This window comes from Myotis daubentonii, chromosome 7, assembly GCF_963259705.1.
Source record: "Myotis daubentonii chromosome 7, mMyoDau2.1, whole genome shotgun sequence".
In the NCBI taxonomy this organism is placed as follows: domain Eukaryota; kingdom Metazoa; phylum Chordata; class Mammalia; order Chiroptera; family Vespertilionidae; genus Myotis; species Myotis daubentonii.
In genome coordinates this window covers 33,318,288-33,343,782 of record NC_081846.1, presented here as the reverse complement: position 1 = coordinate 33,343,782, position 25,495 = coordinate 33,318,288, and the positions used below count along the sequence as shown (strand labels likewise).

General features: G+C 44.0%; 1 protein-coding gene across 1 annotated transcript; it reads right to left on the bottom strand.

Moving 5' to 3' along the window:
- Positions 1–580: 580 nt before the first annotated feature.
- Positions 581–18,038, bottom strand: SPP2 (secreted phosphoprotein 2). The gene is made up of 8 exons (XM_059703620.1): positions 17,842–18,038; positions 17,623–17,747; positions 15,335–15,457; positions 14,141–14,248; positions 9,029–9,083; positions 8,237–8,287; positions 5,917–6,012; positions 581–691 (listed from the first exon to the last, which is right to left on the bottom strand). Exons 1-7 carry the CDS (start codon positions 17,930–17,932, stop codon positions 5,927–5,929), a joined length of 639 nt encoding a protein of 212 aa, XP_059559603.1. The 5' UTR covers positions 17,933–18,038; the 3' UTR covers positions 581–691; positions 5,917–5,926.
- Positions 18,039–25,495: the final 7,457 nt, after the last annotated feature.

Sequence of the window (25,495 nt, the reverse complement as noted above, 5' to 3'; positions counted from 1 at the left end):
ACCTGAAGGAAAAGAAGCAATGGCGGCATTTTGGTGGGGGAGGAGATTGCCTCTTGTCCCTTAATCACCAGATGATTTCTTTTTTCTTTTTTTAAATTAAAATTAGTCACAAAAAGAAAGACACTCCTTGACACTGAGCTGCCTGGGACTGCCTGTCTTGGTAGGAATAAGGAATTATGACCATTGTATGATTTAAGACAGGTGTTTGACATAACTATGCTAAACACGCTGCTTTATATGTCTCAGCTCCTAAAATCCTTGGCTAAACTAATCTCATGGCATTAGCTCCTTATCTAAAAATGTAATTGTTACTCCTATTTTTTTTTTTTAGAAAATCAGGCAATGAGCCCTAGCTGGTTTGGCTCAGTGGATAGAGCGTCGGCCTGAGGACTGAAGGGTCCAGGGTTCGATTCCGGTCAAGGGCATGTACCTTGGTTGCAGGCACATCCCCAGTAGGGGGTGTGCAGGAGGCAGCTGATCGATGTTTCTCTCTCATCGATGTTTCTAGCTCTCTATCCCTCTCCCTTCCTCTCTGTAAAAAATCAATAAAATACATTTTTTTAAAAAGAAAATCAGGCAATGAAAGAGAAAACGTAAGACATTTATTAAGGACTGCAACCAACCAAAAGGAAAATTACACAATTCATGAAGCATCTTTCTTCACTGGAACTTTTCCTTCCAATGCATTTTTCTGTTAAAAGAGAGAAGGGCGAGAGGATTAGACCCTGTGCTGTGCATGTTACATTCTTACGATGGAGGCACGGCGCCTGGGAGTCCTGGGTGCCATTCAGCATGGAACCTAAGATGGCAATGCAGCCAGCTCCTCACAGGAAAGGGTGAGGGACACCTGCAGGGAGAAGAGGAGGAACTGGAGTCCAGGTAAGGGAGACACAGCCCCAGATAGGACACTCATGTCTCAAAAATGGTAGGTCCAGAGGAGCCCTGAGGAAAGGCTGCAGCCACATGCTGGGACTCAGGCTGGTCTAAGGAACAGCTGGTGGTGGGAGGCTGAGAGGGAAGGAACCAGTCAAGCCAGTAAAGGAGCATGCTGGCCTCAGCTGTGGCCAACTGAGGCTGTGTGGCTCGAGTCATTCATTCATTCATTCATTCATCCATTCAATAAACATGTGTGCATTGAGTATCTACTGGGGGAATTACAAAGATCAGTAAGGTGTAGTAGCCCTGATCTCCAATAAGAAGGAAGGAAGGAAGGAAGGAAGGAAGGAAGGAAGGAAGGAAGGAAGGAAGGAAGGAAGGAAGGAAGGAAGGAAGGAAGGAAGGAAGGAAGGAAGGAAGGAAGGGAAGGAAGCATCACAAACCTAGTGGAGAAGACAGAAGCAGAATATAGCACAGTCAATGCAATTCCATGAATGTGACCGGAAGCCGGCAAGAACCGAACCCTATACTTCCCACAGGACCCATTGATTCGGTGTTTGCACTGACTTTACAGAGCAGAACTACTGCCAATAGCAAGGAGAATGGACTGTACCTGGGGAGTCATCAGCAGGTGCGCAGCAAGGGGATCTCAGATTGTGAGTAAAGAGTCACCTGCAGCCAGGTTTGCACCTCCCTCCATAGCATGGGCTGGGTCTTTCCTATCTTATGAGGGGATAGGGGTGTTTGGCTTCCCCAGTAGGTGGGTGGTCATGGGAGCTCAGGACAAGAAGTCACTAGTGGGTCTGATACTTGGTATGGAAACCACTCAGCAAGCTAACCAAGAGGCACATGTTTTAGGGCCACCCCCACGTAGCTAATGGCAGGTAGGTATATTGTCAACACTTCCAATCGATCAAAGTCCTTGCCTTCTAGTTGGCTGCTAGTAGTCTAGCTTCACCCAGCACACAACAAATGTATTTTAGACAAATAATCCCGAGGTTTTGTCCTCTTGTGCTGTTTTCTAAACATGGAGATATTGTCATGAGGCAGAGCATCACAGGGAGCAATAGAGGGGCTTTGGAGACAGACAGACATCAAGAGCTACTCCCCAATGCCAGCACCGCCTCTGAGAGCAGGGGCCTTTGAGACTCAGCTTCCTCATCTATGGAAGGGAGACAATGATGACAGCAGTTGCTGGGACTGCTGCAAGATTTATATAAGGCCAAGTACATGCAGGGTCCAAACACGGACCCCAGCACGCTTGGCAGTTCTGATATGCTCTGGTGCAAGGGATGGGCATGAATCGGGCATTTGATGAACATGTGCCGAACAAATTGATAAAACCATGAGACTGATTCTTTCCACCCTATAGCAACTGTCAAAAGGCCTAAGAATCGCCTCTTTTGCTGTTCTGAGGCATGGAGTTTAAGAATTCCACAATGGACAATCGATGTGTCACTCACACTGCTGTGGTTTGGGGCAGTCGGTGTGGTTTGTGGTCTTCCAGCCCCTACGTAATGAAAATATCTGCGCGAATCCAGCAATAACAATCCAGAAAGTGTGAAACCCTCACATAGAGCCCGGCCAACGTGAGGGGGACTGATTTGCCATAGTTCCTACTTTAGAACAGCAAATACAAAAACATTTCAGAGCTGTTGGTTTAAATAACACCTTCCACTAGCCACTCTGATAGATGACATGATTTTCTAGCAACCTGAGAGAATCTTAGAACAGTGTTTCTTATGGTTCAAAAACACTTCCTCGGCTCCTATTTTGTTCCAGAGACTGAGCCAGGCTCTGAGGCTTCTGGGCTGTGTGAGCCCACATCTCTGCATTTAGAAAGCTCCCCACAGGAACCCTAGCTTGTTTGTCTCAGTGGATAGAGCATTGGCCTGCGGAATGAAGAGTCCCATGTTCGATTCCAGTCAAGGGCACGTGCCCAGGTTACAGGCAAGATCCCCAGTAGGGGGCATGCAGGGGGCAGCCAATCAATGATTCTCTCTCATCATTGATGTTTCTCTCTCTTCCTCTCTGAAATCAATTTAAAAAAAGGGAAAAACAGAAAGCTCCCCACAGGAAATGTGACTTTCACAATTTAGAAAAGCCAACCTGATGTAATTGTGCAGTTCCTTCCTTCCTTCCTTTCTTTCTTCCTTCCTTCCTTCCTCCTTCCTTCCTTCCTCCCAACCTGATTGAACCCGTATTATATTCTAGACACCATTTTTTAGCATGATGAAACAAAGGATATTGTCATTATTAATTTAAGATAGTTCTATTAATTATATTTTCTTATTGTTTAACTAAGATAATAAGGACAACAAGCTAAGACATCCCTAAGGAGTTCATGGTCCAGTAAATTATAACAACTATAAATCTTTGAAGGACCTGAGCCATAGAGGTTAAGGGATTGGGTCACTGTTCCAGCTCCTAAAGGGCAGATGGGGCTGGGAGCCAGGCCTGCTGATTCCAGACCCTGTGGGTCAGCCTCCTCACTAGACTCCCTGTGGGAGCCTTACCAGCAAACTTAGAGCCCGTGTGAACACTTGCCCTGCAGAAGGTCACAGGAGGGCAGGGACAGACCAGGACTTCAGTCAAAGTCAATGCCCAGGCCAGAGTGGCAGCCTTTGGCCTTTTGTCTGTGCTGTCTTTAAAGCAATGTTTTTTGGCTCTGGTTGGGTAACTTAGTTCATTCGAGCATCATCCAAATATGCCAAGGTTGCAGTTCAATGCCTAGTCAGGACACATACAAGAAACAACCAATGAATGCATAAACAAGTGGAACAACAAATAGTTCTCCCTCCCTCCCTCCCTCCCTCCCTCCCTCCCTCCCTCCCTCCCTCCCTTTTTTCCTTCCTCTCTCTCTCTGAAAAAAAAAAAAATCAAGTAAAAAAAGATGTTTTGAAGTGATCAATTTTTTTCATAGAAATCAGGTCATGAGTTTATATAGCAATACATATGTATGCATGGCCAATATAAGCATAGCATTAATAATAAAATACAGCCAGTTCATTGAGAACTCTATCTTTTACCCCGAGGATGCTCTGCAATGCAAAAAGAAATGATTTAAGTTTGTAAAAAAGGAATATGATGAGCCTGTTTCTTTATAATGAGTAGTTTCTTGATCTCAGCTAAAGCTGGTTTTTATATTCAGGGGCACATAGATGAAAAAGAAAACCTACTATTTACATAGTTCATCCAATATAACCTCACTGGTAAATTTTTCCTTGTATTTTAGTAAAAAGTCAGTTGACTTCTTTCAAATTCCAGTGTTTACAAATTAATTATACTATGCTTAGCTGGTGTTTTTTGTTTGTTTGTTTTTAATAAAAGAATCTCAAGAGTCCAAAGGGAAGAATTCCATCATTCACTCAACAAACACTTCCTGAATGCTTGCTGTGTGCTCTGCTCTGTGCAGGCACTGGGAGACAATGGCAGGGAAGCTCACTGAGCTCTGTGCCGGGAGTCTGGTGGGACAGAGCGGGCAGAAAGGAGACAAGCAATTGCATGTCTGGGATGAGGACTTGAGGGAGGCCCTATCGAGATGTAGCTCTGACTTGGGAGGGGCCACTGAGCCGAGACTTGAGTGGTAAGGAGGAATTAGCCAGGTGGATGTACCAGGTGGCAGTCACAGCAGGAGAAATTGCCAGTATTTGAGTACTGCCAGAGCTTAGGGGCTCCGGGGACTTGGGAGAGATGAGGCTAAAGAACTGGGCGGGGCCAGGTCACCAAGGCCTTTGTGGGCCATGGTAGGGAGTTCGGACTTTATCCTGAGGCATATGGTGCTATGTAAATCTAAAGCCCCAGAAGCCCAAGCTTTATGTGTGTGTGTGTGTGTGTGTGTGTGTGTGTGTGTGTGTGTGTAAAAATGAATGCACTCTGAATCAGTACCTATGATTGCATACCAACATTCCTTTGTGTCCTTCATGATGTCCCTTCACCAATGCCTTCAGAAATCCATAGCTGTGTTTGCTCCAATCCCTAGTAACTGAGAGTTAATATACTCATGAGACTAGATACTCAGTGTGGGTTTGGAAAACCAGGGCTGTCTCCATCTCCCCACAACCCCTCCTCTTGGCTCAGGGTCTGACTTTTGCACACCTCTGCTTTACCCCATAGTGAAGCAAACATTAGGGGGTTTAAGTAGAGCAGGACCAGAGTCTCCCCTGTATTTCCAGATAAGGCCGAGGACCTGCAAGGTAGACATTATGGGACCAGGACCTGGGCCAATGCCAGAGAAAATGTGTGGACAGAAGCAGTAGTTTGCCAATGTTGGGAGAAGACAGAGGGTAAAGAAGAGTCCACGATGCTCTAAAATTGTGAACTTGTGAAAATTAGGTGGGCGGTGGTGTCTTCACTTGAGGAAGGGAGCTGGAGAGGAGGCTGGTTGAGTTTCATTTGCTCCCAGGGTTTCCATAGCAACTACATCCAGTGGGCAGTTGATATCAGGGCCTGGATCCCAGATGGAGCAGGGCAAGAGATGCGGAGTTGGAGATAACTACATAATAATGATAAAGTCGGGCAAGTGGAAGAGAGGACAGAGTAATCTACATTAGAAGGAAAGAATTGGGTCACAGAAATAATACAAATGATCACAGGGTTTAAATTACCAATGGAGAAAAGGAAGGCAGATTTCACAGATTTGGAGGATTAGAATCCAGTGTGCAAAAAGCAGAAAAGTGAATAGGAAACAAGGAGGTCGACCAGGAGCCATAGACACTGTGGCAAGAAGCTTAGCAGAGAAAGAGGGAGGATGGAAGGGACACAGTCTCAAAGGAAGGGAATGGTCTCTTGTTTTCTATTTGTTTGCTCTTAAAGTGGAACAACTTGATCACATCAGTGGCAGCACATACAAAAGCCACAGGACAGAGCCTGAGGGAGCAACAGTGAAGAGCTGAAGGAGGAGCAGTGTCTGGAAGGGGAAGAGACTGTGGAAAGGCAAGGATGGGAGGTAATGTTGGAAGGTGTGGGAGTTGCAGTTTGAAGGCATTCACTCCAACAGTCTCTGTTTCTAAATACACGTTTTTACCTTTGTTCTCTTACCTCAAGACTGCTACTCAAAGCCAATATTTACTCTTGCTCTGTGCCGCTGGTTCGGGTACCTTCTATATCCAGAGGGAAAGACCCTGCTCATGGTCTCTAAAGAGAGAAAAGGAATGCATAGGCTCTGTCATTCACAGGCCACATGACAATAAATTAATGAGAAGGATTATGACAGCATAACCAGAACCCATTCTGCCACGAGAACATGACAACTCCGTCTTCCTTATCAAGCTCTCCTGCACCCTGTTCTGCATGGTGTTACCACCGAACCCAGTGCATATTTCTCGCCACTGCCTGTGATCTGTCTCCGTCAAAGGTGTAAGCCCTCGAGGGCATGGACTGTCTATTTTTCTTTCAGTCTCTATGGCTCTGCCCAGTGCTTGTCACATGGATTTGCTGCATTGAACTAAATTGTCATGTTCAAAGTCGTCTCTGAGAGAGCTGCACATCTGTGTCCGTGATGCTCCCAAAGCCCAAGATGTTTTTAGAATTCAGCTCTGGAATTACCTTCTGAGACCCATAAAAAGGACCAGTCACATTAATTTATATCCATATATTTCTCATCCCAAATGGCATTTCCCCAGTGTGGTAGCCAACCTCCAAGATGGCCTCCTGGTTATTCACACTCTTGGGCATGCCCCTTCCACACTGAACCAGGGGTGGTCTGTGTGATCAGTAAATATACAGAAATGATGGTCTATCACTCCCGGAATTAGCTCATAAAAGACTTTGCTTCTGTCATGGGTGCTCTGTTGCTTGCTCACTTCTCTCTCTCTCTCTCTCTCTCTCTCTCTCTCTCTCTCTCTCTCTCCCTCTTTCTCTCTCTCTCATCATTTTCTTGGGGGAAGCCAGATGTCACACTTTGAAGACATTCAGACAGCCCTGTGGAAAGGCCCATATGATGAGAAACTGAAGCCCTTAGTCCAACAGCCCATGAAGATCTGAGGCCTGCCAACAAGCATGTGAGTAACCTTGGAAGTGAATCCTTCTCCCCCAGGCAAGCCTTCAGATGACATCACAGCCTAAGTCAACATCTTGTCTGTAACTTTGTTAGAGACTCTGAGCCAGACATGCCCAACTAAGCTGCTTCTGGGTTCCTGACCCTCAAAAACTATGTTAATAAACAATTGTTGCTTTAATGTTTAGGGTAAGACTGATTTCCAAATGTCTATGAGCTATTTCTAAAATTAAATATAATGCCAAATATTTACCACCACTTCAGAGATTCAAGAGAATGAGCCAGAGATTCTGAAGGCAATTCCAAAAGCAGTGTTCAAAAAATGTTCTCAGCAGTTGTCACAGTAGTGGAATAACTGTATATTCTTTCAAAGTGACTATATGGAGAAGGTCTAAACCTTGGGGTTTTTTTTTTAATCAAGCCTCAAATTATAAGCATGCCTAATGAGGATCAGACATTGAACTCAATGAAATATTTATGTCTGTTTTATTCATTGTGATGGAGAACTCTGGACATAGAGTAAATTTGACAATTACTTTGGAAAACAGCATGAAGGGAAACAAACAGGCTTTAGAGTGGCAGATCTGTATCAAAGTCCTGTCTGCCACTCACTACCTTTTGGTCAGTCCTAGTCACATGGCTGGAGGATTACCCAATTTAGCCCCAGTCAGTCAGATGAGCATTAATCCAGATCTTCCCAGCTACCGTTATTGCATACTTGGGTCCCATAACTTAGGTCATGCATCCAGGAGGGTAGCCTTGGGCAAGTTACAGAAACTCAGTTTGCTCATCTGTAAAATGGGAAGGAACATGGTGCTGCCTCACAGGATGGGTGTGAGGGTTGAAGGAGAAAATCATGTCTAGCAATTAGTACAGAGTAAGTATTTGTGCATACAATTGACACCTTGAGTTATTACTCATTTCTTCTATATAAGCAGGCAATAACCTGGTTTAAAGAGTTATCACAAAGATTAAATAAGAGAACTGATCCGTAATCAGAAGAAAATAAATACTACTAATGTCTGCTTAACACAAAATATAGTTGAGAGTGGAGGTCAAAGAGAAGATCAAAATAATTTGGGTTATTCAGAAAATGCCCAATGTGGGACAGGAAAAAGGTCAATACTGATCTCCTGAGCTAGATTTGATAACCAATTCCCAATAACATTTAAGTGAGTTTCTAATGCCTCAGGTTTGCCTTTTGAATGTTTTGCAAAGCATGTTTCTGCAGTGCTCTAATATCTTTTCATTTTCACTTAAAATAGTTTGTATTTCATGGGTTTATCTCCTATGAAATGGCTACCACAGAGTCTGCTTGATAAGACTGAGGTCTACTGATCTCGGGAAGACAGGACCACTTACCGTGTGACCGTTCATAAAACTGTTCACGTCTGGGTTTGTCAGGAATGAGATCTGGAACACAATAATAGTATTAAGGCCTTGCCACTTCTGGAACATTGTGTGATTTTATTATGGATGCCCCCGATGTGCCTCTTGAACAAGGAGGAAGTGGGAGATCACCAAAGGGTTTGGCCACCATCAGCACCAATAGGAAAAAGCCTCAGGAACATAAAAATGGCTCCTAAGCCACAGAACGCTAACCCATCTTACTTCAAATGAGAGGCCACACAAGAAGGAAAGAAAGGAGAGCCTCCCTCCCCCAACCAAGAGTAGGAAATGATGGTACATCCCAGTCACGTGGCTGGAGGATTACCCAATTCAGCCCTAGCCAGTTAGATGAACTTTAGTCCAGATCCTCCCAGCTACACCTTATTGCGTATGTGGGCCCCATAGCTTAGGTCATGCATCCAGGAGGGTTGAGCAAGCTTGTTCAAGTTTACAGACCCTTTCAAGGGGAACACCAACATCTACCCTGACTACTGGACAGAGATGTTGGGGCCGTCAGATGAAATCATGCATGGAAAACCTCTGTATAAACACAGAGGGACGCTTAAATGAAAGGTTGTATTGCTATTGCCTAGTGTGAAGAAAGAAACAGAAATAAAAGAAAATGTTTATTTTCTGTAATGACTGTAGTTCTTCAAATGTTATGCATAGATATGTCTAGTTTTAAATGACTCACTAACAGAAAGCTTCAATATGAAGTTGTTTCAAAAAAAAAAACATTTAGAAAAAGAACAGATCTCAACTTACCAACTAGATAACTGTTTCTCCATTTAGAGGATCCCAATATACCCCCAAAAACCATCTACATAAATGTGAACATCAGTATGTATCAGCACATGAAAGAGAGAAAAAGGAAAGACATTGTAAAAAATGCAACTCTTATCTGGAGAACTCTGATTAATTAAATAAGACAATATATTATTTCAAATAACTTTATAGGGTACCAAGCATGTATGTCTAAGAAAGTATGTGGGGAAGTGCAATTTACACGAAACTAAAATTGACTAAAATGCTTCCCGTCGAACTCAGAATTACTCCCAAATGTTATGGACCAGAAAGATAGAAGCTTGTTTCATGGACTTGCAAATAGACTGTGTTTAGGTCAATTTTTAGAGGTTTCTCTCTATGAAGATTCCATATGTGTGCAGTTAGGTGCACATAAGTAGCTTTCGTGAAGCCACTGAAAGACTATACAAAAATACATGTGGAGAGCCCTACCATGTGGCTCAATAGGTTGACCATCATACTGTGTACCGGAGGTTTGCTGGTTCAATTCCTGGTCAGGGCACAAGCCCAGGTTGTGGGCTTCATCCCTGGTCAAGGTGCATGTAGGAGGCAACTGATAGATGTTTCTCTCCTCTCCCTTTCTAAAAAATTCAATAAAACATATTTTAAAAATAGATGTGTATAGGTGGTGATGGAAAGAGACATGCCTTGGGGTGGTAAACACACAATACAATATAAAGATGATGTATTATAGAATTATATACCTTACACCTACATAATTTTATTCACCAAGTTAATCCCAATACATTCAGTTAAATAAAACCTGCACCTGAAAGCTCATAGTATCATTATTTGTAATATCCAAAAAGTGAACTATTATTCAGCAATTTAAGGAATTAAGTATTTGCACATACTACAACAGGTATGAACCTCCAAAACATGAGTCTAAGTGAAAGAAGCCAGTCATAAAAGAACACATATTGTATGATTTCACGCATGTGAAATGTCCAGCATAGGCAAATCTATAGCCACAGGAGGGAGATGAGTGGCTGTTTCTAGGAAGGAATAAGGATCAGAATGACTTGCTAATGGCTAAGAGGTTTCTTTCTGAGACAGTGGATATGTTCTGGGTTTAGAGAGTGGTGATGATTGTACAATTTGTGAATATATTAAAACCACTGACCTATACACACTGAAAGGGGGAACTGCTCAGTATGTAAATTATATCTCAATAAAGGTGGTATTTTTAAAAAATAGAGACACACGACTAAGCCAGGCCAGTGGAAATTTAATGCCAAAAGGTATCTCCCACTGGAGTTTAAGAGAAACACTTTTTCCCTCTAAGTTTAAAGGATCTAAACGTGGAGTAGCTGGTAGCCTTGCTTCCTACAACATGGAGAAAGGCCATGGCAATGAGAAAGGGAGGGGAGAGGAGAGGCGTGGGAGGGGAAGGGAAAGGGAGAAGGACAAAATGAATGTGGCACACATTGCATTGAAGGTGCCTAAATTGAGTTGCCAAATTCCCTTTCTGGGAATGTGGTCATGAAATTGTCTTATGTCAGCTCAGGCTACCTCTACTTGAGTTTCTAACTCTTGAAATGAAAAACAGTAAATAAATGAAGCGCCTGTCACCTCTCCTCCCCTGAGCTCAGAATTTCTGTTCAGTTATTCTTCCTTAGTTTCTCCCTTTGGGACTATTTTCTCCCTTGGCTGATACCTTAGCCAGACCTCTTCTCTTCCACTCCAAATGAGAAGGATTTGTCTAAAGTCAAGTTCAATCACCCACTTACAGGTGTAACATTGCACTCTTGACGACTGCACCATCACGTGATTGGCTGAGTTCTATGCACCATGTAGAGAGCCACACGCTTCTCCGTTAAAATGAAAAAATAACACAGACTACCTATGATTCAAATATCTATTTGATTAAGGAGAGGAGACTTTTAGCAAATTTAGACATTTATTTCCTCAAATGTCTTTATAGCTTTTATGCTTTTAAAAATTATGTAGTGAAAAAAAATTATGTAGTGGAAAATCCAAATTTCTTAATATTCAAGGCAATTTCTTACCAGATATTTTCCATTTAATCTAAACCCTTATTTATAATAATTTGAATTTTTTCAGTCTTATTCTCCATGGTTAAATCTTTCTTTACATTATAGTCCTTTTCCTGGAAATTCTTTTGTATTCTACATGTTTGTCAAGTAGTCTTTATTTTCATGACTCAGGTGTCTTTTATTTTTTCTATTTCCTATTTCCAACAATGGTTTATTTGTTCCATGTCTAAATTCATCTAGTCTATCATCTTTCATGTTTGTAGTATCACCATTTATTTCACTGAAAACAGTTAACAATTGTTTTCTAATTTTTTTCTGTGTCGTGTAAGAAATTTACTTCAGAGTTTCCAGGAGTTACTTTAAACTCCATCTGCTTTCTTCTCTTTCTTTTGAATTGTAGCTTTTTTTTAATTTAAGGAATTCTCTTTTTTAAAAAAAGGAATTTTTTTTAATTGGCTCAGAATTCTTAAAATCTCAATCTACTAATCTTCCAGGAAAAGCAACCTGAGAGTTTATGTAAAAATCATGTTTGTTTCAGAAGCTAACTTAACTTAATGTCAGCATCTTCTTACAAAATGTGGGATTGGGAGAACAGTGAGTGTCTTCACTCTGCAATTAGAAAGATTTGTGGTGCCATGTCCATATGTCTCAGTGGTTGAGCATCGACCTATGAACCAGAAGGTCATGGTTCAATTTCCGGTCAGGGCATATGCTTCTGTTGTGGGCTTGATCCCGAGTAGGGGGAGTGCAGGAGGCCACCAATCAAATGATTCTCATCATTGATGTTTCTACTCTCTCTCCCTTTCCCTAACTCTCTCTGAAATCAATTAAAAAAATTTTTTTTTAAAAAGAAGATTTGTGGGTTGCCCAAACAATCAGAATCAACTTCCCAAGTCAGACATGGAAAAGGGAGGGGTTAATTTAGAGGACCATTTATTAAATTAATTTCAATTGTGTCAAAGATCATAGAATGAACTAGAATCCATTTCTCTCAACAGTCACTACTAACTCCCAACCCCAGTCAGCATTTTCGTTCACCTGTCCTGCCTAGCCCCAATCTACTCTTAGCTAGTTCCAATCTACTCTTCATCTATTCTGTCACTGCCCTACTTACAACCCTTCAATAGCCCCATTGCCATTCTGATCAGCCAGGGATGCTCAACATGACAAATGAGGCTTATCTTGAACTGGCTGTGGTCTTGTCCAGTCCTACTCCCACACCTCTCTCTCTGCATTTTGCTCATTCCAGTCATGGATTTCTGTCCATTTTAATCCACCAGCTTCTCTCCTATTTCAGGGAACTCCATCATGATCTCCTTTCACTTGGAATTTCTTTTCTCCCTCCCCTCCATCTCCTGTCCCTTCTGTCCTGATGTCAACCCTCCAGTTTTGGGTTGAATATCAGATCCCAGGGAAGCTCTTTCTGCCTGGGACACACTAATCTGTCCTCTCTTACGCGCTCCCAGCTACTTGCCTGGTCACCCCTGCTTAACAGACATCACCCAGATCATTGATACACTCCACAAGGGCCAGAACTATGCTTGTCTTGCTCCTCACTATCTCCCTAGCTTTCTCCATAGAAACCACAAAATCAATTCCAACAAAATGCTGATGAAATGATATTCGTGGCCTCCTGTCACTTCTGGGCTAGCTGACCAGTGACGGTGTGAGTGTGTGAACTGTGAAACATATCTGACTTTCTAGATACTTTAATGAAGTCTAGAAAAGGAGGCCCTTGGTATTGTCATAGCACCAAGGGAATAGGACCCTGGAGCAATTGCCCCAGAAATCACCTGGGTATTGATCCTTAAAAGTAGCCAGTGTGAACAAGATCAAGCCACAAGGTTATGCTCAACTAAACACTGTGTGGAAAAGGTCCTAATAACCTGGGCAAAGTTCTACCTGCGCCAGTAACACCACCCCCTGTACCAGGAGTTCTCATCACCGCTTTCATTACTTCCTAATCCTAAAATGGACTTCCATAATACTAGACTTATCCAGTGATCACTTTGTAAGTGATATAAATGTTTAGTCACTATGTTGTACACCTGAAACTAATACAGTATATGTCAACTGTAATTGAAAAACAAATTTTAAAAACTAAATATAAATATATAAATAAAATGGACTTCCAAACAAAATATTTAAAGCATGGGTATGTTAATAATATGGGAATATTACTTTTTATGTATAATTTTTGAAGTTGAAATTGTATAGTCTTTTAATGTAATTTTCACTACAAACTTAAATCTTGAAAAATTGAATAAAATATGAATAAAAATACCAGCTGTACATTGGTAGAAATGTTTTTAAAATACCTGTCAAGAATATTATCCCATTATGAATAAACAAATAATCTAACAGTTATGTTTTTATCCCTAGTTACAGTCATATCATATTCCTGACCATTTCTTCCTCAGTTTTAAAAAATTCATTCAACAAGTACTTCAACAACATGCAAGTCAACAACATGCAAATCAATTTCAATGTGATTGAAGGAAAGAGTGCGTCCTGCCATTCACCTGTCATGTACCAGATGCGAGACCTGATCTTCCTTGCCCATCCTTCCCTGGTTCGGTCAACAACCTATCAGGTGGTCTTTATTCCTGGCATTTATTCCTTTACTTAGATGAAGAAGCTACAGATCATGAAGGTTAGGTATCCTGACCTAGATTGCAGAGCTGGCAAATAATTTTGACCTCTAGTCCAGCAAAAATGTCCCTCTTTGTTCCACTAAACCACGGGACCAGTGAGTGCATACTTAAGTCTAAAACTTTGAAGACTTGCTAATTTCACAAATCTTGGGGAAACAAGAGATAGACATAGATATAGATGGATAAGTAGAGGATAGATAGATAGATAGATAGATAGACAGATAGATGCAGACAGACAGAGGATAGGCTGGAGGAAGTAAGAGGATTTGAAAATGAGATTGTAGGTACAAAAGAAAGAATCCAGCTGAGTAAGCAGAGCTCTGCTTGCCCATACCTGGGTGATGCTCTGACTACACTATTACAGCAATCTGTCACAGACTCTACGAGGAGCTGTCCTGATGGACACCAAGGCTCGGTCATACCTCTTCGCTGCTGTCGGACTCGGAGCTGGAGGACCAGTGGCAAAGAACCCACACGTCCTGCACCTGCTCGGCTGACATCTGCACGGTGCTTCTGCAAGAGGCTGCTGGCTGGAAAACACAAAGCAATGAGCTGTACCTCCAGCAGCTCACAGAGGGGTAGACCTGTCCCAGAAATCAGGAGGACTGTAGGGCTGGACTGAATGACGCAGACAGAAAGGGAAAATTCACAGAGGCATTTCGTTTTTCCAAAGTGAAAGTTTCTCAATACCTAAGGAGAAAAATGAAATATTTAAATATCTCTTAGGCATTTGATACATTATGAGTCCCAGGAAAGCAGACGTTCCCACATGAGCACTGAGGGGCTGCCCTGAAGCCTTTCCCACTTGAACAAAAAGAAGTGGGAAGGACCCCAAGGTTCTCCTTTGGTTCCAGATTTCATTTGCTCTGACACTTGGGGTTTGGGGTCCTTTGTAAAATAGTCCTGGTGAAAAGTCTCAAAACAAAGGCTTCCTTTTCAGAATTTACATCAGTATAAAGCAACCTCGACATAAACTGATAGTGTAACAAAAGCCCGAGAACACGTACATCGCATCGCAAATGCCTTAGAAAGCAAACATTGGTTTGATGGTGCAGCCCATGGGTGCGAACCAAGTGTGGACCATATTCTGGTCCCTGGGGATACAAACAAAACATGCGTGGTCCTACGTTTATTCCTGACATTTATTCCCAATGGAGCCCAAGCTAGTGGGGGAGACAGATATTACACAACAGTCACCCGCAAAATAATGTGGCTCTCACACGTAGTGTTTTAAAATCATTTTAAGTAGAATTTGAAACGTCTCTGGGATTTTTGTTTGGTGTTGGCCTCGTTGTATTCCCTTTTCTTGGAATCATCACTATCCCCATTTTAAAGAGCAGGAAACTGAGGCAACAGGGGCTAAATAATTTGCCAGGATCATTCAGGACCATGTAACCCAGAGCTCAAGTCCTTAACCACTGGGAAACACTGCCCCCACCCGGGAAATACAGCATGGGCACACTTGGTGCCTAGCAGTGTGACCGGCCAACAGGCAACAGCCAAGCTCTTACTGTGACATCATGGAAGAAGACGAGGCACTTCCTCATGTTGGCTGTGGGACTGGGTGTGGGGGGGAAGGGGGGTGGGAGGAGGGTGGCCCTTCCCACCACACTTACTACGAAGTAGCCACTTTGGAAGTCACAGGTGGTGGGGTCTGCGCCAGAATCCCTCCTGCATGTGGTCTCCCGAACGCTGAATTCTATATCCAAGCTCGAGCTGTTCTCACCCAGAATATTGACCTTCACAAAAACAAGGCATCAGTTTGCCACTGATGAGTTTCTGAAATTCACATGGTTAGCACAGTCTCTCCCTGCACAAGGAGAAAATGTTACAGAATCTTCCACCAGCAAAAACAGCTACCAGTCATCTCAGCCACACCTGGTCTCATGCCCTCAGGCTCAGGCCCAGAGGAAAGGTGCTTTACCAAAGGCACACGGTACTTCAGGGAGAAGACGGAACCAGCCTTCGGGGTCCTAACTCCAAGGGAAGCATTGTGTCTAAAGACTTACGTGTATAATTGATCCTCCTTATTCACAGGTTCCATACTTGCAAATTTGCCCACTCACTAAAATTTATTTGTAGCTTCAAATTTCGACACTCAGGGTCCTTTGGCAGTCATTCACGGACATGTGACGTTTTTGTGGAAGGGGCGTGGTGACTGTCGCCTGACCAATGCATTTCAATAATCAGAAAAGGCCAGAGAGAGGCAAGCATAGGCAGCTAGCTTCCAGGTAGAACAGCAGCATACAGGATGCGGTGGGACATCACCTAACTATGAACTCATTAAGGATCACACACGCGTACATTAAGTGTGCTGATTTGCAGGTGCATGTGTGCTGGGCTCGGGTCTGTACCAAGATGGTCACATGACGGAATGTGCGCTGGGTGGCTCTGCCTCACACCAGCTCATCTCCCCGGGCCAGACTTCCATGGTGTCCGTAATTGGCTCTCTCAGGACCTATCCTCATGCTCTTATTCATTTAATTAAGTCCTCGCTTTCTTCTGTCATGAGCACAGCTAAATTACAAGCAAATTTAAACTGTTCATCTGCAGGTTGGCAAGAGGACATGGATTTCCCCACACCGCAGCCAACAGAGCCGGTGGGCAAAGAATGAGGTTCTTCATTCTGGCCCAGGTCTCTTCAGAGCGAATTCACCCTTCAGTGTGTCAGCCTATGGCACACGTCTCACACTGACCCCCCAACACGACATCCAGGCCACAACAGCTGGTTCCGGGCTACACACCTAACTAAAGCATAGCCCATCGTCTTCATGACCTATGGCCCAATTAGAAAAGACAACTGGGACAATTCGATTTATTTCCTGGGATGCTGGAAATGGGACACAGAGCCATTTTCTGAAGAAGGGGCAAGATGACCATGGTGTATTTGGAGACTGGGAAACCATGAGCCACATGCTCTTCATGCTTCAAGAGTGAACAAGCTAAGCATGAGCGAAGGCGTCACCCAGCCAGGATGGGAGATGCGAGCAGGCAGACTGAGAAAGCACTTCCATTCCCTCCTACGTGGCCTGTAATTCATCGAACCTGTCCCACCCCCCACCTTCACCGAAACCAACGTGAGGGCATTTCTGCCCTTCTCTGCACAGGAACCTTTTAGGCCTGTGGTTCTCAACCTTCCTAATGCCTCGACCCTTTAATACAGTTCCTCATGGTGTGGCGACCGCCAACCATAAAATTATTTTCGTTGCTACTTCATAACTGTAATATTGTTACTGTTATGAATCGTAATGTAAATATCTGATATGCAGGATGTATTTAGGCGACCCCTCTGAAAGGGTCGTTCGACCCCCAGGTTGAGAACCGCTGCTTTAGGTGATCAAATCCCCTGGGGACAGGGAGGGGGAGGCGACTTGCTGCCCACACTTTCATTTCCTTTGAAGGATATATCTGCTTCTCTTTCTTTGCCTGTCACCGACTTAGGCACGGAAAGCCCAAGAAAATTCATCTTTCCCTACTTCCAAAGCTAACAGGGAACAGACTACTACTAAACTGACAAAGGAAAGGCGTTTCTTTATCTCAAAAGCCAGGATTTATTTCCAATAAATATTAGAAGCAGAACTGCTGAACTTGAAAAGGCCTCCTTTCTAATAATGGGACGTTCTTAATAAAGGATTTCAAGAGGAGCCATGGGGACACAGACTACAAAGGCAGGATGCTCGGCGGGGACCGTCTGGAGCCGGGCAAGGGGGCCAGTGAGACTCGGGAGTCTATGGCAGAATCGTAATTAAATCCTTTCTCTGCCAAAGTAATGTCTGAACGGGGTGACTAGCTATTATCATTTTAACCTGAAAAGATATAAGAAAAGTGTACCCAATGCACTGACCAAAGAACAAAGGCAGAAAGCAGTAGCAAGAGGCGTGGAGGAGAGGCACTGTGCGCTTACTCTTTTTATGGAGCTTCTGAACGCCCGGAACAGATACGGGCTCAGGGACCGAGCGTTCACTTCTGCCACCGAGGCGCCCAGGGCCTGCCGCAGGGAGGCCAGGTCGTAGTCATACACCGGAAAACCTGGGCACGCAAGCACGTGGGACACCGTGAGTCCAGGTGCACGGGCCAGAATCCCCCCAACCCCCCTCAGACTGAGAGGAGCTAAGTTCCCTACCTGTACAGGACCAGTTGCTCATTCCAAGAACAATCATGACCAATAACGTCTTCAGCACCATCTTCTCTGTGCTGGGAAGAATAATTTTCATTCAGAGCCCGGAGAGTGTCTCTATGCGTCAGAGGACAGCACGTCCTCCTGAGAGCAGCCCTTTCTTTATTGGGTGTGACCCAGTTTGCTCCCTCTGACTGGGGCAGTCTGGAGCTTAACCAGAAACAATTGATCCCGGGTGAATATTTACCGCTGCTTTTTCCTGTGGAAAGGTGCCAGTTTGAGGCCACTTTGAAGTTGCGACCTCAACCTGGGACTTTAGCCCACGGCAAAGACAGCAAGAGGCTTAGGGACTCATGTGTGCTGTTTGTATTTCTCTATTTTAATTTCATCCACATGCACAGCTTATTTCTCTTTGTTTTCACTCCATTTTTGGAGGGAGGGGGTATATTTTATTTTCTATCAAACTTCATTTCTGATTGTTGTCGGTTTAGTCCCCTCTCATGTTCCTAAAAATCCTGCAGTTGATTTTTTATAAAAGGTGTGTGGTTATTTCAAGGCATTTCTGGGGCTTGTAGCTGCAAAGAAGATAATTTAATCTACAGGACTTAAATATGCCAAGCAAGGACCAGCCTTCTCTGCCAATGGGCATTTTTGCGCTTCTCCTGGACAGGATGGTGTTTGCATAGTGATGGTTCTTGTGCACTGCAAAACCCCAAGGTCGCTCGTGGACCAAGACAAAGAAGAGACACTTTAGAGCAAATATAGTTTGTGTGACGTGCAGCTCCTTGTGTTCTCATTCTTAGAATTCATGCAGAGAAGCTGTATCGTGCTGGGGCTTAGGAAGACCTGGACTTCCTTGGCTCCACACTTGTCAGGAATGGACCCTTGGTCATGGGACCCAACACCTCTGAGCCTCACCTTCCTTATCTATAAAATGGATAGAAATGGTTAGATGTAAGGTATATGATTAGTCAGGGTAGGGTTTTCCAGAGAAAATGAGCCAATGGGATGTGTGTGTGTGTGTGTGTGTGTGTGTGTGTATCATAACATATATTTTGTTCATATATGCTTATGTTTATATATGAATGTTTATGTTTATAGGTTATACACATACATTTTAAGGAATCAGCCCACACAATGGCAGAGGCTAGCAAGTCCAAAATCTGCAGAGTGAGCTAGCAGGCTGGAGACCCAGGGAAGAGTTGCAGCTCAAGTCCAAAGGCCATCTGCTGGCAGAATTCCTTCCTGCTGAGGGGAGGTCAGTCTTTGTATAGTAAGGCCTTCCATTTATTGGATGAGGCCTACTTATATTATAGAGACTAATCTACTTACTCAAAGTATATTGATCTAAATGTTAAGCTCATCTGAAAAATATCTTCAGAGAAACATTCAGAATAAAGTCTGACCAAATATCTGGGCGCCATGGCCAAGTTGACACATAAAATCAAGCATCACATAAAGATTAAATCACAAACCCTTGAAAGAGTGCTTGGCAAATTAATTGCTCAATACATGGTAACTGCTGGTAAGAATTCAATTCAATAAGTATTCTTAGTATCTGCTATGTTTAAGGCAACAACAATTACTGCAGAGGATGTCGAAATGAACTAATCATCTAGCTCACCTGCTTAAACACGCAAATGTAAGTGCCAGCACCGGAAGCACAAATTGCCATAAGCCTGGAGATGATGGGGACATTGGCCATTCACTCACTTCTCCTGACCACAGTTCCCAGGTGGTCACATGTCTCTTGAACTAGGCCTTGACGGATGCAGAGGCGTCCAACAGGAGAGGTGGAGACTCCAGGCAAGAAGAAAGAACAAAAAGGAAACCACTGGGGAGGGCACAAGGTATAGTGCAGTGATGTTCACCAGAGGCCGGCCAGGCATTGCTGCCAACAAGGAGGAGGAGGAGGAGATGATGATTCTGGATAGACTGAACATGACAGATGTGTCTTATCGAAAGTGCCATGATGCAAATTTTATATTATTGCTGCTACTTAAAGCAACTTTATTAATTAAAATATCGCCTGTTTTGCCGGCCCTCTGCACAAGTTCAAAATCATGCTTCTGACTTCACATATTCTCTGGACCATACGTATTTACTGCTCTGAACCCAAAGGTGTTCGTTCTGTAAGTCTCACTCATCAGCACATGAGAGAGGTGTGTTAAAGGTGTATTAACATCTCACCTGGATAATCTCAGTGTCTAAATGTCCTTTACCCCATGCAGCTCTCCAGTAGTTTCTGGCTTCATCTCAGACCTTCCTCTTTCCCCCACTAGGTTCCAGCCATACAGGTGTCCTTGAAGTTATTTGGGACACAGAATGACTTCCATGCCATAGCCTTGTACACATTATTTCTTCCAACAAGTCATAGTGGCTTTTTTTCTTGTTTTCCCCGACTCTGTTCCTTCCCAGCCTTTGGGTCTCTGCTTAAGTAGCGGCCTCCTCAGAGAGCCTCTCTGACCACCCACCTAACATCATCTTTCCTGCCTTTCAGCTCCTACTTCTTCCTCCCTAGCACTTATCACTGTTGTGACCTTGCTTTTTTGTTTGATATTATCTTTCTCTTCAAGTAGACTATAAGCTCTATGAGGCAGACACCATGCCTGTCCTGTGTATACAATTCTGTAACACCCAGATAGGAACTTAATTAGATATTTATTGAATTAATTAATTAATGAGCACACCTAGTCTCTCTGAACCTTAATCCAAGTCTTTCTGTTGGGAGCCTGCAGTAATTTCTGGTATATAGAAGGTACACAAAGGGTGTGCTATGAGATGATGACCACTAAAGATTGGTAATTCTATTACTCTTAACCTGGTTTGAACTCAATTCCATTACAGTCTTCCAGATTTAACTATCGACACCACCTGGCTCCAAACTCCAGGGTCTCATTAAATGAGCAGTAATAATAAAAGCAATTGCAGAAGACTAGAGGAGATTAAGGAGACAACAATAAAACAATGTTGCTAGCACAAGACTATTGATTTTGCTTGTAGCTCACTGGTGCATTGATGGGTCATTTCATTTCTCAGTGCTAAAAAGTGATGATCTGAAAACGCCTCTGCAGAGTTCTGTCACGTCTGCTAAACCTAGAAGATTAAATGTAAGCCATTCATTGAAATTCAGGCCATAATGATTTCTTTCATTATTCTTGTTTCTATCTGCAGAAACTGTACGGCATTCATTCCAGCAGTTTTCTGCTGTTCCAACAAAAATTATTTAGTTAAGGTATTAAAATTATGTGGCACTAAATGAAGAGGGTTGTATAGTTTTTACTTACATAGTCCCTGGAAATGTACATAAAATTTATAATAGGAAGCTTAACAAGCAATTAGCAAAAGGTTGACTAAAGATGGGTGGGCATCCATATCATCTATATTATAAAATAATTAAGAAATTATAATTAAATGATCTTCCTAATATCATTTATATATGCCTAAGTGACCTGCCAACCGGCCAGTAGCTATGATGTGCACTGACCACCAAGGGGCAGACGCTCAACGCAGGAGCGGAAACCACAGGCATGGAAACAGAAACAGACTGATGAATCTGAGGGAAGGGGGAAGGAGTGAGGGTGAGAAGAGATTAACCAAAGATCTTATATGCATACTAGCGGCCCAGTGCACAGATTCATGCACCAGTGGGGTCCCTTGGCCGGGCCTGCGGGGATCAGGCTGAAACTGGCTCTCCAACATCCCCCAAGGGGTCCCAGGTTGCGAGAGGGTGCAGGCCAGGCCGAGGGACCCCACCAGTGCAGGAATCCGTGCACCAGGCCTCTAGTAGACTAATAAGATTCTTTGCTATCATTGATATCATTTCTCTTGATTGTTTCTTTTCATTTTGCTCATCTCTATAGTAATATTAAAGAAAAATCACTAAGTTTGGAGAAAATGTAAACTAAGTCTTTATCTGATTGTAAACCACAAATTTTACAGCTATCTTCCAATTTTTTGTGATAACATGGTTTTTAAACTGATGAACTCCACTGTCAAAATATACCTTGATTGCCTGTAGTCCCAACCTTTCCATGTACTGGAAATGTTAATATTATTATTATTACTTTTATTTTTTTAGGGGATGACATGTGTATTTGCAAGCAAAGTAGTACCAGAGGTGCTCAAAGTGTGGTCCCCAGGCAGGCCTGCAACTTCAGCAACACCTGAAAGTCTCAAACCCACCCTGACCTGCTACATCAGAAACCCTAGGGAGAAGACTCAGCCATCTGGGTTTGCCAAGTCCTCCAAGTGATTCTGATGTGGACTCAAGTGTGAGAACCACAGGTGTAGAGCAGTGATTCTCAACCAGGGGTGAGTTTGCCTTCAGGACATGGGTCAACCTCTGTAGACATTTTGGCTCGTCAACAACTAGAAGAGAGGGTACTACTGAGTATCTAGTGAGTAGAAACCAAAGATGCTGCTAAACATCCTACAGTGCACAGGACAGAGCCCTATAACCAAGAATTATCCTGCCAAAAATTCAACAGTACTAAGGTTGAGAAACCCTGGTGAAAGGCAAGAACTTTTGATCAGCAGCCCAAGTTTAAACGATGGCTTCCTATTCATTTTAATTTCTTTTTTAATTTTGTGTTTGGTGTTGTATGTCCTATAAAAATTATTATTTTTGTTTTAAATCCACTGAATTTTTTTTTGTTTCTTCTAGTGTCATCTCTAGAAAATCTTCCTCCAGTTTAAAATCACATAAATATTTACCTATATGTTACAATTTCCCTTTTTACATTTTAATTATTTAATGCACTTGGAATTAATTTTGATTACAGTTGTGAAGTAATGATTTGATCACTTCTTTCCTGTAGAAACCCTTTATGTTTGGAATACATATAGTGATTTTTATTTCCTGATCATCCATGACTGATAAAAGGATGTCCTCCACCAAAACAAGGGAATTAGCAAAGCAAAAGGAAGGATCAGTTTGAATCAGCTTCATCTTCATGGAACCAAAAATCCAATATTGGGTTAAATAAAATAAAAGTTTATTTCTCACATTTAAAAAACAAAAACTGTAATGATAAGCATCCTGGTGTTATTTGATGACTCCCCAGCTATCAGGAACCTAGATTCCTCCAAGATATTCCTGTCATTATGGCCCAAAATGGTTGCTAGAGCTCCAGCCATCACAATTTGTTTTATGCAGCTTGCTGAAGGAAAGAACAAAGGAGGAGGAGCCTCTTCTCTTTAAGGATAATGTCCAAAGGAGACATACAACATTGCTGCTTCTAACTATTTGGCAAAAAATAAGTTCCCTCATAATCCCACCACCGGGACCATCCCCACCAGAAGTAGTGGCCTAATCTTCCCTGGGCAGCCGGTGGGGGAGGAAAATCGCTACCACCATCATTTCATGTCTGTCCCTGAATCCCTGTCACGTTCACAGAAAGACACTGTGACTCAAATGGCCCGGAAGAGAAGGCCCGGGGGTGTTTCGAGCACAGGTGAGTTCGACCTTCCTTATTCAGGGATGGCAAAATCCGAGCAACTCAGAGGCACAGCCTGGGCAGTGGGTTAGTTCCACTTGTCCTTTCTCTAACGAGGGTGATGTAGGGACGCTTCTCACCTGCGGGTGTCCACTGAGAACATGAAGACCGAGAATTAATCTGGGCACGGTGGATGCAGAGGCGGATGTTCGGTCAGAGAGAATGCTCCTTCCTTCTCTGAGCGCGCAGTGCTTCATCCCAGCCAAATGCGCTCCCGGTCAGAAAAGGAACGCCTCCTCTCTGTTTACTAGGGGGAGAAACTGTCAGTGACAGGAGGATCCGAACAGGAAACCTTATAAAGAAGGGACCTGTCTGGGATTCTGGGGCAGGAAGGCAGAGAGCTCCCGGGAGGGGAAGGAAAATCATCCTCCCGGCCTGGAGACAACTCTCCTGTGGAATGAGATTCTCCTGCTTCCTGACACTCCAAGGACAGTGGGCTGTGGGGCTGATGCGGGGTGGGGGTGGGGGGGTGTCCATCAGGGAGCAGAGGAGGTTGATGTGCCCTGCCTGGGCCTCCCTGGGGAGGTGGGCTGTCAGGGAAACCCAAGGGGGTGCAGAAGCCCTGCCCCCTGTCCCCCCTCCCCCTTGACCCCCCTTCCCCTTGGCCCAGAGCTGGGAACTCCCCAGTGTCTTCAGTTCTGGGTCACTGAAGGCACGTGGCTCAGCTCCATAAATTGCCCGATCCGCCTGAACGAAGCTGACAGCGCGGCTTGAAAGGAAGCCTGTTTCTGGAATAATCCCCGAGTGTGGCAGATTCCCACAAAGCAGAGGGAGCCGGGGGCTATGGGGGCTCTCTTTGCAGTGGTATTACTTCAATCAGGAGGCTTGTCCGGAGGACACGAGCGGTGAAATTGGAGGTGAGAGCTCTCTCCATCAACCCAGAGGCCAGTTTCTCTTTTATTCCTCACTCATCTCCGAGAAAAACTGACCAGACATCAGAGCCACTTGCCAGCGCTGGAGTGAAAAGGGGAGACATTTGGGGAAAAGAGGACGGAGGAGGCAGGGACAGAGACTCCTGGCTTCTAGCCTCCTGGGGGCCAGAGTGACCACAGGCCTGGGGAGTCAGGGCTTGGAGCCGCATCCTTAGCTCCTTCGTACTTATTTGAAAGCAAGAAGGCAAATGAGCGCTGGAATTTCCCTTTCCTCCGCACAAAATCATCGCAAACACCATTCCCCCACCTCAAAATTCAGCAAGGCAAAAACTAGTAAAGCAAACAGCAAAGCGGGGATTCTCAGTCAGCCACTGTGCTCCACAGTTCTGCGGCCCGGCCCTGCAGCCTGTTAGAAAACCCACTGAGGGTCCCACAGCTCTGAATCCCAGCACTGCACCTACTAGACGAGGAAATTCATCCTGGTCAAACAAGAGCTTGGTAGGGGGACATTTATTTTAAAAGGATGCTTTGAATGTGTTCGTGCAGCCCCCATAGCCCCAGCTTGATCCTAAACCAACTGTGCTTCAGAAATGTCTGCTCAGGTCTGAGCAGCGCCCAGAGATGCCACCTAAGGCTGTTTTTCCCAACAATTTCCATCTTCAGAGAATAAGGGCCCATCTACTCGTGCCTGGACTGGGGTCAGAGGGCATGGATGCTTACCTCCCATATCCAGCGTGGTTGAGAGCCCCACTTCTGAGCTTTTTGTTTTTTGAGACAGAGGCTGTGGGCAGGGAGTGTATCCATGACGACCACAAAGTTCAGTCCCATGAGGACAGAGAAGCAGCAGGGTGGTGGGGGGAATGACACACACAGGTCCTCAACCCTCCGTGGAGTAAATGTGGCCTAGGAGCAGGGGGACCCTGCATCAGTGCTGATGGGCCCCGCTTCATCACCACCTGGGGTTGGGAACAATGGACATCACCTGTTGTGTGCCTGTAGGAGACCCCTGTTACCTCAATAGCCAGGGACGCCTGAGGGGTGGGGGCAGGAGGGTGGCTCTGGGTCAGCGAAGCTGGAGACCTTGGGCTACAGGTGGGGGCCTAACTGGGGTGACAAAAGGTGGGCCATAGGCAAACCTGGTCATGCTGGCAGGAAACAGCCATGGGACCTTCTCTGCTTGCATTCACTCAGCCCTCTGCTTGGAGAAGTCAGCTCCAGTCACCAGAACCAAGTCTCTACAGAAATCTGACCAAACTAAAGAATTCTTTTTATCACTTTTAAAGAATGACA

Excerpts from the sequence above, each read along its gene's own strand:
- SPP2 (XM_059703620.1), bottom strand. The coding sequence starts at position 17,932 with ATGAAAATTATTCTTCCCAGCACAGAGAAGATGGTGCTGAAGACGTTA. Across the intron at positions 14,249-15,334 it reads TCCAAAGTGGCTACTTCGTA|CCAGCAGCCTCTTGCAGAAG; the intron begins GTAAGTGTGGTG and ends TGTGTTTTCCAG. Across the intron at positions 9,084-14,140 it reads AGTCCGACAGCAGCGAAGAG|ATGGTTTTTGGGGGTATATT; the intron begins GTATGACCGAGC and ends ACATTTATGTAG.